This window comes from Palaemon carinicauda, chromosome 3 (genome assembly GCF_036898095.1).
Source record: "Palaemon carinicauda isolate YSFRI2023 chromosome 3, ASM3689809v2, whole genome shotgun sequence".
Taxonomy (NCBI): domain Eukaryota; kingdom Metazoa; phylum Arthropoda; class Malacostraca; order Decapoda; family Palaemonidae; genus Palaemon; species Palaemon carinicauda.
In genome coordinates this window covers 174,480,987-174,493,486 of record NC_090727.1, presented here as the reverse complement: position 1 = coordinate 174,493,486, position 12,500 = coordinate 174,480,987, and the positions used below count along the sequence as shown (strand labels likewise).

General features: G+C 32.8%; 2 protein-coding genes across 2 annotated transcripts in view; one reads left to right on the top strand and one right to left on the bottom strand.

Annotated features, from left to right (window-relative positions):
• LOC137638787 (uncharacterized protein DDB_G0286299-like) overlaps positions 1-12,500 on the bottom strand; it is a 281,890-nt gene that overhangs the window by 83,624 nt on the left and 185,766 nt on the right. The gene's annotated exons all lie outside the window — the stretch shown is intronic.
• LOC137638109 (chymotrypsin B-like) overlaps positions 5,989-12,500 on the top strand; it is a 6,920-nt gene continuing 408 nt past the window's right edge. The window contains exons 1-6 of the mRNA XM_068370201.1: positions 5,989-6,131; positions 6,627-6,804; positions 8,067-8,187; positions 9,209-9,344; positions 11,415-11,560; positions 12,354-12,500. The exon at positions 12,354-12,500 is cut by the window's right edge and continues 408 nt beyond it. Of these exons, the coding sequence (XP_068226302.1) occupies positions 6,035-6,131; positions 6,627-6,804; positions 8,067-8,187; positions 9,209-9,344; positions 11,415-11,560; positions 12,354-12,500 (825 nt within the window). The 5' untranslated portion in view covers positions 5,989-6,034. The remainder of the gene's footprint in view (positions 6,132-6,626; positions 6,805-8,066; positions 8,188-9,208; positions 9,345-11,414; positions 11,561-12,353) is intronic.

Genomic DNA, 12,500 nt, shown 5'->3' with positions numbered 1-12,500 from the left:
ACCTAATAAAACATGGAAAGGGGGGTAAAATCAAAGAGGATGAAGTAGAATTAGTAGAACAACCCAAAGAAGCAAATAAGCTTAAAACCAAAAACATTTGTAAACATAATCAGACAAAAATTGAGGAAACACCAAAGAAAGGAAGAAGCATCCAATTGATGAAAAGAAGACTTTGTACAAGACGCCAACAGCTGTTTGTTACAAAGGATAAAAAGGAAAATATCAAGAATAGATATAAAGTGATAAAATTGAAGAACATTTCTATACAATGCTATAAGAAATAACTTTACTAATAGAAATAATGAAACACCTGAGCCGGTACCAAAGAGAAGTAAATAAAGCATTAAAATTTATGAAAAGAGGCAAAGCAGCAGCCTAACAATTGATTTAATAATATATTTAGGAGGGAGATTTCATAGTTGTTAACTGGCTGAACTTTACACTAAATGCTTGCAAGAATGCTCTATACTTAGTTTGAAAAACATCATCATTATACTAATTCGCAAAAATGGATACTCAGAATACCTGAAAAATTACCTCCCAATAACTTTACTCTCCCTAATATAAAACATATTTACAAACATCCGAATAGAAAGCAGGGTTATTTTAATCAAGTTATTGCAAACTATTTAAATCAGAGTAAAAAAATCATGATTAAATCAAAATGAAATATACTGTCAGAAATTATCTTTGAAAAAGGGAAACTTCCAAAACTGGTGACGGTTTATAAGTATTGCAAAAAATTGACCAAATCTTAGTTAATAGCCATAACATTTTGGGTAAACGTGGTGTTCTTAAGAATTGAAGTTGTAGTTACAAATATACAAATTATAAAGGTCTTGATTTTTCAACAGCGTTAATAGGAATTACAAATTTTGTTGCTAGTAGAGTACGCACATGGAGAAGTCGTTGATATGTTTTTAGTTTTATTTCTTAATGTGTAGTGTGTGTTAGGATAAAATTGCTATATGTCAGTATTTTTGTTTGATTGCAGTTTCGCTTATTTTTGTGTATTTAGATACTGGTTACTATAATTTGTCCGCTCCGATTAAATCATAAGTCTGAATTTTGGTTTTAAGAGAAAAACTCATCTTAAGTAATGTATATTGAACTATGGTTTCATTTAACGTAGATCTAGTTCAATACCAGGAAATATCCTGATAAGACTGAAATAAATAATCAGAAGCAGCAAATAGGTATTACTGAAAACAAATTCATTAAATCAAGAAAGTTAATTCAAATAAAAAAATCTGATTTAGATAAAATAGATTTTTTGTTTAGTTTTAAAAAAAATCATGATTTTTTTCAACCCTGATAGAAAGACAGCTAGACTTTAATCAACCACGAGCGTAGGCAGGCTTTAGATTAGAAGTGGGTGATCAACAACTACCAGGCTTTAGATTAGAAGTGGGTGATCAACAACTACCCACATCCATGTGATTAACCAGCTAATAGAAAAATCAACAGAGTATGACATACCACTATGGATGGCATTTATAGACTATGAGAAAGCTTTTGATTCTGTCATAACCTCAGCAGTAATGAAAGCCCTTCAAAGACAATGATTAGATGAATCTCATGTTAGATCGCTTGAAGATATCTATAAAGGAGGTACAGCAATCCTAAAACTACATAAAGATATAGAGAAAAATCTGATTGAGAAAGGAGTTAGACAGGAAGACCCCATCTTCTAAATTATTCACAGCATGCCCTAGAAGTTGGCGTGATTGATAGCGACCTTACCTTTCATTTGAAGGGGCAAAGGTTCGACCCTAGTATGAGATAGAAATTTATGTCTATTTCAGCACGATATTGTGTTGATTTTCATCCATATATATATATATATATATATATATATATATATATATATATATATATGTATATATATGTATATATATAAATATATGTATATATATATATATATATATATATATATACATATATATATATATAAAACTTTCTTCGTGGCTAAGTGGTAAGGTCAATGTCATACAAGTATCCTGGACCAGGGATCGAAACCCGGATATCATATTACCAGCATTTCTATAACCGCTTGTTAACAGATATTTATGATACTTCCTTTCAGGTCATTATCAAATAGTTGGCTATTGAATAGGGAGCAAACGGTAGTCGCATTTAAAGGTAGGCCACCTACTATAACGGTCACATAATATCGTAGGTCACGTTCAGAAGGTAGGCCACCTACTATACCGGCACTCTATGGGCTTTGAGTGATTTCGCCTGGGCTCTGATACCGAGGTTGTTAAGAGAATCCAGACTTTAATGTATTAAAATATATGGCTTATTTGAAATATGAAAAACACGTTTGAATGTGCCAAATGTATCATAAATGGAATGCCAAGTCACAAACCTACCAATTAGCTACGATGGTGAAGATGGGTTGATTTCAATTCTAAGTACAAAACACCTGAATTCGACAGGTATATGTACAGAAGAATTGTCATCGACTTTTATCTTTCTTCGTGGCTAAGTGTAAGGTCAATGTCATACAAGTATCCAGGACCAGGGTGCGAAACCCGGCCAGTCTGATACTATATTCTTTGAGTGATTTCGCCTGGGGCTCGGATCCCGAGGTCGTTAAGAGAATCCAGACTTTAATGTATTAAAATATATGGCTCATTTGATATATATATTTATATATATATATATATGTATATATATATATATATATATATATATATATATATATATATATATATTTATATATATACAGAATATATATGAAAATTTGCTTTCTGAGTGAGGATACTTTAACATGGTGAGAGAGTTTATGTATCGGCATGATCAACAAAGCTGTACTAGTAAGGTTTGCTGCGAGCGATCAGACGAAGATATCCCATCATCACCAATACGCTCTGGGTAGCACGGTGATGAAAACTGGCCAGACCCCCAACATGTGAATCTTTTTCCTGTCCTGCAGTAGACTAGAAATGTCTGCATAAGTTTATATATATATATATATATATATATATATATATATATATTTATATATATATATACATACACACACACTATATGTACAGTATGTATATATATATACATATATATATATATATATATATATATATATATATATATATATATATATATATATATATATATATACAGTATATACATATGTATATATTTGTTTATATATGTGTATATACATACACACTCACACATACACATATATATATATATATATATATATATATATAAATATATGTATATATATATATATATATATATATATATATATATATATATATATAAAACTTTCTTCGTGGCTAAGTGGTAAGGTCAATGTCATACAAGTATGAGGTAGAAATTTATTTCTATTTGAACACGATGTTGTGTTGATATTTATCCATATTGACTCATTAGGGGTAATTTGAATGAATTACTACCAATTGTGTCACGTGGTGGCCCGGGGAAATCTGGTGAAACTCGCTGGTAAAGAGACTGATGTCTCACCAGGTAAATCCTCGGACAGCTAGATTAGTGTCAGGTTCAGATTTCCTTTTATGGGCTCTCGTGGCATGGTTGGTTTCGACCTGGCCTTTCATTAGAAGGGGCTAGCGTTCGATCCCAAGTATGAGGTAGAAATTTATTTCTATTTGAACACGATGTTGTGTTGATATTTATCCATATTGACTCATTAGGGGTAATTTGAATGAATTACTACCAATTGTGTCACGTGGTGGCCCGGGGAAATCTGGTGAAACTCGCTGGTAAAGAGACTGATGTCTCACCAGGTAAATCCTCGGACAGCTAGATTAGTGTCAGGTTCAGATTTCCTTTTATGGGCTCTCGTGGCATGGTTGGTTTCGACCTGGCCTTTCATTAGAAGGGGCTAGCGTTCGATCCCAAGTATGAGGTAGAAATTTATTTCTATTTGAACACGATGTTGTGTTGATATTTATCCATATATATATATATTATATATGTATATATATTATATATATATATATATATAATATATATATATATATATATATACATATATATATATATACATATATATATATATATATATATATATATATATATATATATATATATATATATATATATTACAGTATATGGCTGTGTGCGCTGAGCATACTAAATAGCACACACAAGATTGATATTTAAATGTATTGCATGTTTAATTCTTTAATTCAAATGAAAAATGACGAAATAAGTATCAAGGAAGCGCATTAGAATAATGGATAAAAGTAATCAGTATGTTAAAAGATTTCTTTATTATTATTAAAACAATAACATTTACTGAAGTATATTCTGCAATATTCAATTTACGTCTTAAACTAGGATGTATATTACTGTGGGAAACAGAATATTCGCTTTAGCACGATGAATTAAATATTCACAAAAATTAATAGTGAAGAAAATGAGAATGTCTGTATATTATAATGAAGTTATTTCCAAACAGTGTGATGGTGACGTAAAATGATTTGTAATATTTCGAAAGATCAAGATCATTAATATGTTAACAAATTAATGTTATCTGATATGTTAATGGATGTTGACCAGCTTTTGAAAGATTCGTTATTGACTTGGTGCTTTCAATTGGCGTAACAGTGGCGATGGTCGTCATTGCTGGTTGGTATATAGAACTGAACTTATATTTTCTTAGTTTTATTGGCAAATTATGTGCCTTAATTTAATTCTAATTACAGCAAAGCGCGAATGGTGTGCATATATATATGTATGTATATATATATATATATATATATATATATATATATATATATATATATATATATATACACATTATATATATATGTGTGTGTGTGTATAGGAGAATTTATCAGAAATTAAAGTGAAGTTTGAAATATAGGAATGTAATATAAAAAGGAAGGTATGAAATTCATCAGTAACAATAAAATTAAACGTTTTTATATCTTATTGAGAGACCAAATTTGACAATTGCTAAAGGTCCCTATAATTTCTACGAAGTAGCCTAATATTACAGCTATAATGACTTATTCAATTCACGACTGAAATTGAGATTTATTGTAAACTATGGAAAAATCAAAATCATAAGTGAGAATCTTGTTGGAAGAAAATCATTTCGCTCTGCCCACGAATCCATGATCACTCACCTGGTGTTGATTGTGGTGGCATGGTGGGAGTGGGGAGGCTGGTGAGGGGGGGGGGGGGGGGGTTTGCAGTTGAGAAGAGGGGGGGGGGAGTTGCATTTGGTTTGGATTAGGGGTGAGGGGTATTCATTGTCCCTCCGCTCCCTCCACCATATATAAGAAGACAATGGAACAACAGTAGTCAGTGAAGGTAGAGAGATCGAGATTGCTGTTAGGAGAGATTCTCTCTCTCTCTCTCTCTCTCTCTCTCTCTCTCTCTCTCTCTCTCTCTCTCTCTCTCTCTCTCTCTCTCTCTCTCTCAAATTATCAATAGTTTAAGATCTAGCAGGAAGTACAGCTTGATTGAAAGATATCATTACCCTTATTGAAAAAGATACAAATCGAACCTTGCAAATTAGCTACTTATGTTTTTAACATGCAGCAATCTTAATATCAAGATATTTTTGGTAATAGATGATTTTTGAGAGAGAGAGAGAGAGAGAGAGAGAGAGAGAGAGAGAGAGAGAGAGAGAGAGAGAGAGAGTTTACCCGCGCATTGTCATTAAAAAGTATTATTTATGTTGTAAGAAAACTTCCAGTATTAATGATATCTTATTGCTGTGGAATTACCCCTTGTTTTGAATTTCATTAAAATACGAATTTATTTTGCTATTTCTCTTCATTGTATTGCGTACTTGTCTTTACCTTTGAATCTTTCAAGCCCAAAAATACCCCTAAATTTCTTTAGCCTATTTTTTAAAAAAAAAACGAAAATACTTTCCTTCTTAACCCCTTTCAAATTCTTTCAAGTAAGTAACCACACGTTTGACCGTTTGATTGAAGCCTCGCTTACCAAGCTTCTGTTGCTTCGTTTGTTGCCTCATTATTACCTTTTTTTATATTCTAATGTATTTATCATTCCCAAAGAGGACTGCAAGGGTGAGACCCCCATGGAACCAATAACAGTAGCAACGACCCCAGCAACGAAGAAACCAACGACCCAAGGCATCACTACGACAGCCGAGCCCTTCAGTCGTCTATTCTGCGGTAAGAGTTTGGTCCCGGAGTTCATTCTGGTCTTTGAAGTGGTAGATTAATATCAAGTCTGCCATGAAATAGTTTTTCTTTTTAGTGGCAGATGTGATTAAGTGTACCAAATTAATTAATGTGCATGATATAGAGGATATGATGAAATTGATAAATTGACCTATACTTTAGAGTTCATGATAATTGCTGGATTACATTTTTTTCTAGTCTCGTGTCATGTAATTCGGAAAGAGAGGTTTTTATTAATTTATGAATTTATTGATATTTCTCCGGTATTTATTAATTTATGTATTGATATATTTCCCCGGTATTTACTCATTTATGTATTTATTGATATATTTCCCCGGTATTTATAGATTTATGTATTAATTGATATATTTCCCGGTATTTAATGATTTATGTATTTATTGATATATTTCCCCGGTATTTATTAATTTGTGTATATATTGATATATCGACTGACATAACCATTGTTATCAATTTACGTATTATTAGAAAAATGTGGCCGCTCAAAGGTTACCATGCCAAGAATCGTGGGAGGTTCAATAGCATCTGTACACGAGTATCCTTGGCTGGTGTTTTTGCACATGCGCACTAAGAGGGATTCGTTCACCTGTGGAGGGTCACTCATTACGAAAGACTTCGTTCTAACAGCTGCTCATTGCGTCTATGGGTAAGTATAGTAAGGACTCTTCAATGGAATTTGTTAAATCATGTGAAAAGCAGGTGGTATTGATACGTAGAATAAGAGGCAATTGAAATGGTCATATAATTAAGAGATGAATATAAGAAAAGGGTTTTTTTTCAATCTGGTTCCACTGAAAATTAAAGCAATTGATAAACATCCCATACAAGTAGTCTTTTCTGATGGGAGAATCCAAGAGCATTTGCTATTAACTTTGAAGTCTTTTCAAGACATAAGGCTGAAGGAATATAGATAAAAACAGAAATAATGAAATGAAAATATTAAATATTGAAAAAACTTTTATTGAACCCAGCAGTTGCACCTTAGAAGCGATGGCGTAGTTTTCAAAGAAAGAAAGAATACAACGAACTATGTTTACTGAGAAAATAAATTCTTCTATTAACGTGCTTTTTCCCATTTAATGGGGTAAGAATGGTAGCCTTCTTTTTGAATGACATTGCTTTGGCTTTTGGGTAGACCGTAGTCCCGATCAGCTGCTCTGCCTGCCAAACAGCCAACCATTGAAGCGTTCTTTCATTGACATTAACTAAGTCAGAGTTCTCCAAATTATGAGATAGTGGGTATGGCCGGAGAATATGATTGATGGTCTGGGTATTTTCTCCACATTCGCAAGACTTGCCGGTTTTAAGGCCCCATTTAAATAGATTGTCACCTGTATTGGCCATTCCAGCTATACCCCTGTTAAGGGAACTCCCAATCACGCCTGGAAGTAGGGCCCCACTGCAGTGCTAAAATTAATTACTCTAATAACACTTTTCGAAAATCTCCATGTTTCCTTGTTCTTCTAGCCTTCCCCCTGTGGTGGGATAGTGTCTTCAGTGGACCTTACGCAGTACACTGAACAGGGAAGTATGAAGAGATTCTCGAAGCATGTTAGAGTAATATTGTTTTTATTTCTCCATGTGTATTTATTTTTCCCGGACTTTTTAAATCAATCATAACCCCTCGACCATCACAATATCGAATCTGGATTCGATATTTGAACAGGTCACTTACTCAGCTCAAATCTTTCGACTTTGTTCATATATTTTAAGATTATTCTTTTCGAGAAACATATATTACCACAAGCTATCATACCAATCTTTTCGCAAACAAGTGCTCTTATAATTGACGTCAATCTGGCTCTAATTTTTTACTTCAAACTACCATAGCAGTGTATTCTCTCAGCACATGGTTCCAATACAAACTGACCTAAGGAGGCTGGCAGATTAGTTCTTCATATATTTCAGGAAAATTGATACCATCCACGTCTACCCATCTGCCCACAAATACCCTGATCTGGAGGACACGAACGAGTACCGAATCGAATCTTCTGAAGTGATTATCCACGAAAAATATGATGATTTTGAGGTAAGGGAAAAAATTCACACGTTATACATACACACACACATTTTATATATATATAATATTATATATATATATATATATATATATATATATACATATATATATATATATATATATATATATATATATATATATATATATACATATATATATATATATATATATATATATATATATATATATATATATATATATATATATATATATTAAATATTAGCAGATACTGCTTACAGGTTGTCTTACAAGGAGTAATGTGAGCAATATCAGTGGTTCTTTGCTCCTTGTCCTTTACTTTATATCCGATCCATATGGTTTGTTGCACCAAGCAACTCAACTTCTTTTACACATTGTTTAGTTTCCTATGAACCAATGAGATTAATAAACATCTTATTAATATTGTTTTATTATTATTCTAATTTTTCTTGATATGGACATTGTAATAGAGATAAGACAGGAATAATCTTGAATATCTAAATTGGTATCCATGAAGAGAGCTTTTCCATGTCAGCTCAGCACTTCTCAATAATGTTGAGTTTTTCATTGCAAGTACTACTACTACTACTACTACTACTACTACTACTACTACTACTACTACTACTACTACTACTAATAATAATAATAATAATAATAATAATAATAATAACTTATTATTGGGGTAGAGTTCTCTTGCTTCAGGGTATACTCGGGCACACTATGCTTTCTTATTTGTCTTCCTCTTGTTTTTAAAATTATTATAGCTTATAAATGAAAGATTTATTTTAAGATTAATACTATTCTTAAAATATTTCATTTTAATTATTCATTACTTCGCATGTAGTTTATTTATTTCCTTATTTTATTTCCTTTCCTTACTGCGCTGTTTTTCCATGTTGAAGCTCTTGGGCTTATAGCATCCTGGTTTTCTAACTAGGTTGTAGCTTAGCTAGTAGTAATAATAATAATGATAATGGTATTAATAGTACTAATATTGGTCATCCATCTACATAGCTCGTACATTTTAGTTTGTGTTCACTTTGTGTTTCAGAAACAACACGACATCGCTTTGGTGAAGCTGAAAGAGCCAGTGTCCTTTGGAAGTAACCTGTCCCCAGCTTGTTTGGCCAACGAGAACGATATGCATACATTGGCAGTCGTTGCAGGATGGGGAAGGCTCAACCACGGTGAGAATAATCAATTTCATTTTAATCATTTACTCAAATTATCGTCAGCGCCTCCAAAGCTGTGTATTTGTGGAGGGCTAGGTAGTGATTTGCTGTGGGTGTTACCTAACCTAACTTACCCTAGCCTGTTCCAACTTAAACTTGAAAGGTAAATAACAAGCTCTTCTCCTATAAAATGTATTGTTTAGAGAAACTTGGCCACAAATCCACAAAATCATTATGGCTATGTTTTGGTTTTAACTGATGGGGCAATTATTTTGTCTCTGATCTTCATGAAGACAATTCTGTCAATTCTTTTCCATTGGCTAGGAAAATATATTGAAACAAATCATATGCATTATAGTTGCCAGAATCTCAAATTGATTTCGAATTAGAATATAATATTGTTTTCTACCACTTCCCAATGCTGGTTGTCATCTGTTCAGCAAAGTAAACTGCGCTGTGTCTGATATTAGAAGTCGATCAACCTCAAGCCAAATACCATTGCTATAGATCTGAAGGAAGGCATCCTCCGTAATCGGTTACTCAGTGAATAAAGCATCAAATAACATATATTTGTACACAATACTAATGCTAGTATGTATTGACAGTATGGCTCGGAATTAAGAAGTAAAATGCATTACAGGCGCCCACTTGGTGTGCTTGCTGATTTTTTTTTTCAATATCCAATTTTGATATTGCTCTTCTCTTGGTCTATTCCCATTTTTATGATAACTTTATGAAGGTTTACGGTTAAGAACAAAGGAATAAATACGCACAGACGCACACACACATATGTATATATATATATATATATATATATATATATATATATATATATGTATATATATATGTATATATATATATATATATATACATATATATATACATATATATATATATATATATATATATATATATATATATATATATATTTATATGCGTGTGTGTGTGTACTGTGCAAGAGAGCATTGTGTCTCAATAGTAATTTCCATGAAATTTATACACACACACACACACATATATATATATATATATATATATATATATATATATATATATATATATATACATACTTACATACATATATATGCATATATATGTATATATATATATATATATGTGTGTGTGTGTGTGTGTGTGTGTATATATATGTGTGTGTATGTATATTTATACTCTATATGCTTCTTCGTAAATATATAAAATCCTGCTAGCATAAAAACTGTACATACAATTATACAAACATATACAGTATATAGGTATACGTACATACAGGTCTGCTATGTTATATAAATCATAAAATCAATTAATCCAAGTTCTTTTAGCGGTTGTATTTACCTTAGTGTTTGCTAGACTTATTGAAAGTAAACGGAAAATGAAGTGATTAGTCCTCCATGTCAATCATTCTTTGTTTGACAGAAAACATATCGCTTGATACACATGGAGAATTTTTTTGTTGATTTTCTTCTTTTAGCATTGATATTTTTGTATTTTTTGTATTTTTTATTTTATTTTATGAAATCCATAACTTGGAATAGAATTGAAATAAAAAAGAAACGCGTTCTAACACTCACAATTAGTTCGCTTCAGTTGGTTGTCAGTGTCCAGAGGTCTGCAACAGGCATAATCTTTTTGTAGCGTTACCAATCTTTTTTGCAGCCTTTGGGATAGGTTTTGTGCTAGATTAAGGCCTGCTTAATTCAAAACCACCACCATCCAACAATATTCCTTTGATTTTATCTTCCCGTCCACTTTTGGTTTTGTCTTTTTGCTTTGATTTACCCTGCTTCAGGCCTGGGCTAGGTACAGACTTCATATTGGCTGCCCATCACTGGCCTTTGCCTCTAAATATAGGCTTTTCAGAAAATGACTCCTTGTCAATATGCATGTAACCTGCATAAAAGCCATTGCAAGGTCCATTATATTCCAGTGACCAGCATTCCAGCTAGAAGCACTTTCAAACCATCCTTTAACCCCGTATAGCCATTGAGTTATACAGTGATATGCAAAATATTACCCTAGGCACATCACTGTAATCTCTGTAAAGCCAGTGTACCATGCATTAACGCAACACCGTTCCATTCGTTCCAGATGACCCAGATGCTATTCCAAAAGAACTCATGGAAGTGACCCTCGATATTAGCGACCACGATGACTGCAAGAGCATTTACGAAGGGACGGTGGACATCACTGATAACATGATCTGCACCTACACAGTTGGCAAGGATGCCTGCGTTGTAAGTGCTAATGCGGGATTTGGAGTGGGTCCTTTATCCTTAAGGAATCCTTTTGCTTCAATGGTGAAATTCCGGTTGTATTTCAACCTGGCCTTCTTCTTATATAGCTAAGATTGTAATATTTTCTTTTGGTTATGTTCAAAGTTCTCAAAATCGTTTCAAATTATATTTACTAGTTCAAAAATCAAAACTTTTTTTAGGCAAAATTCTGAAGGCTTTTTCATAGCCAAAAATCATTAATATTTCTCAACTAGTTATTTGAATGTCTGTGGGGTAACAGCAGGACCCTTCTATACACTCTATATAGTTTCTAGTAAATACAACGATTTTATTCTTATATCTTCATGGTATCTGGACTCTTCAGGAACAATAAAAAATCGGGTATCTAATTTATGACCTGTTAGTCTATTTATAACAGATCAATTGTTTTAGGCTAGTCGTAATACATGGATCAGCATCAGGATATTAGAAATGGAAGTCTTGTATCTGCCAAGGTGATGGTGAACGTCTTTTATCTCTCAGGGTGATAATGGAAGTTCTGTATTTTTTTCAAGGGAATAATGAAAGTCCTGTACCTCTCGGGGTGATAGTGGAAATCTTCTATCTCTTTGGGTGATAGTGAAAGTAATTTTTGAGAGGATAATGGATGTCAACTTCTCAGAGTGATAGTGGAAGTCCGGAATTTGTTCAAGATGATAATGAAAGTCCTATATCTCTAAGGGTGATAGTGGAAATGTTGTTCTGACCCTATTTATCTGCTCACCTTGAACAAAGAAATGCCTGTATCTTTCAGGGTGACAGTGGAGGACCTCTGTTAATTGAGGCTGGCCCTGATACCTGGGTTCAAGTGGGTGTGGTGAGCTTTGGTGCCGGATGTGCAGGAGACGCTCCAGGAGTCTATACCCGAGTGTCGAAATATGTTGACTGGATCAAATCGCGT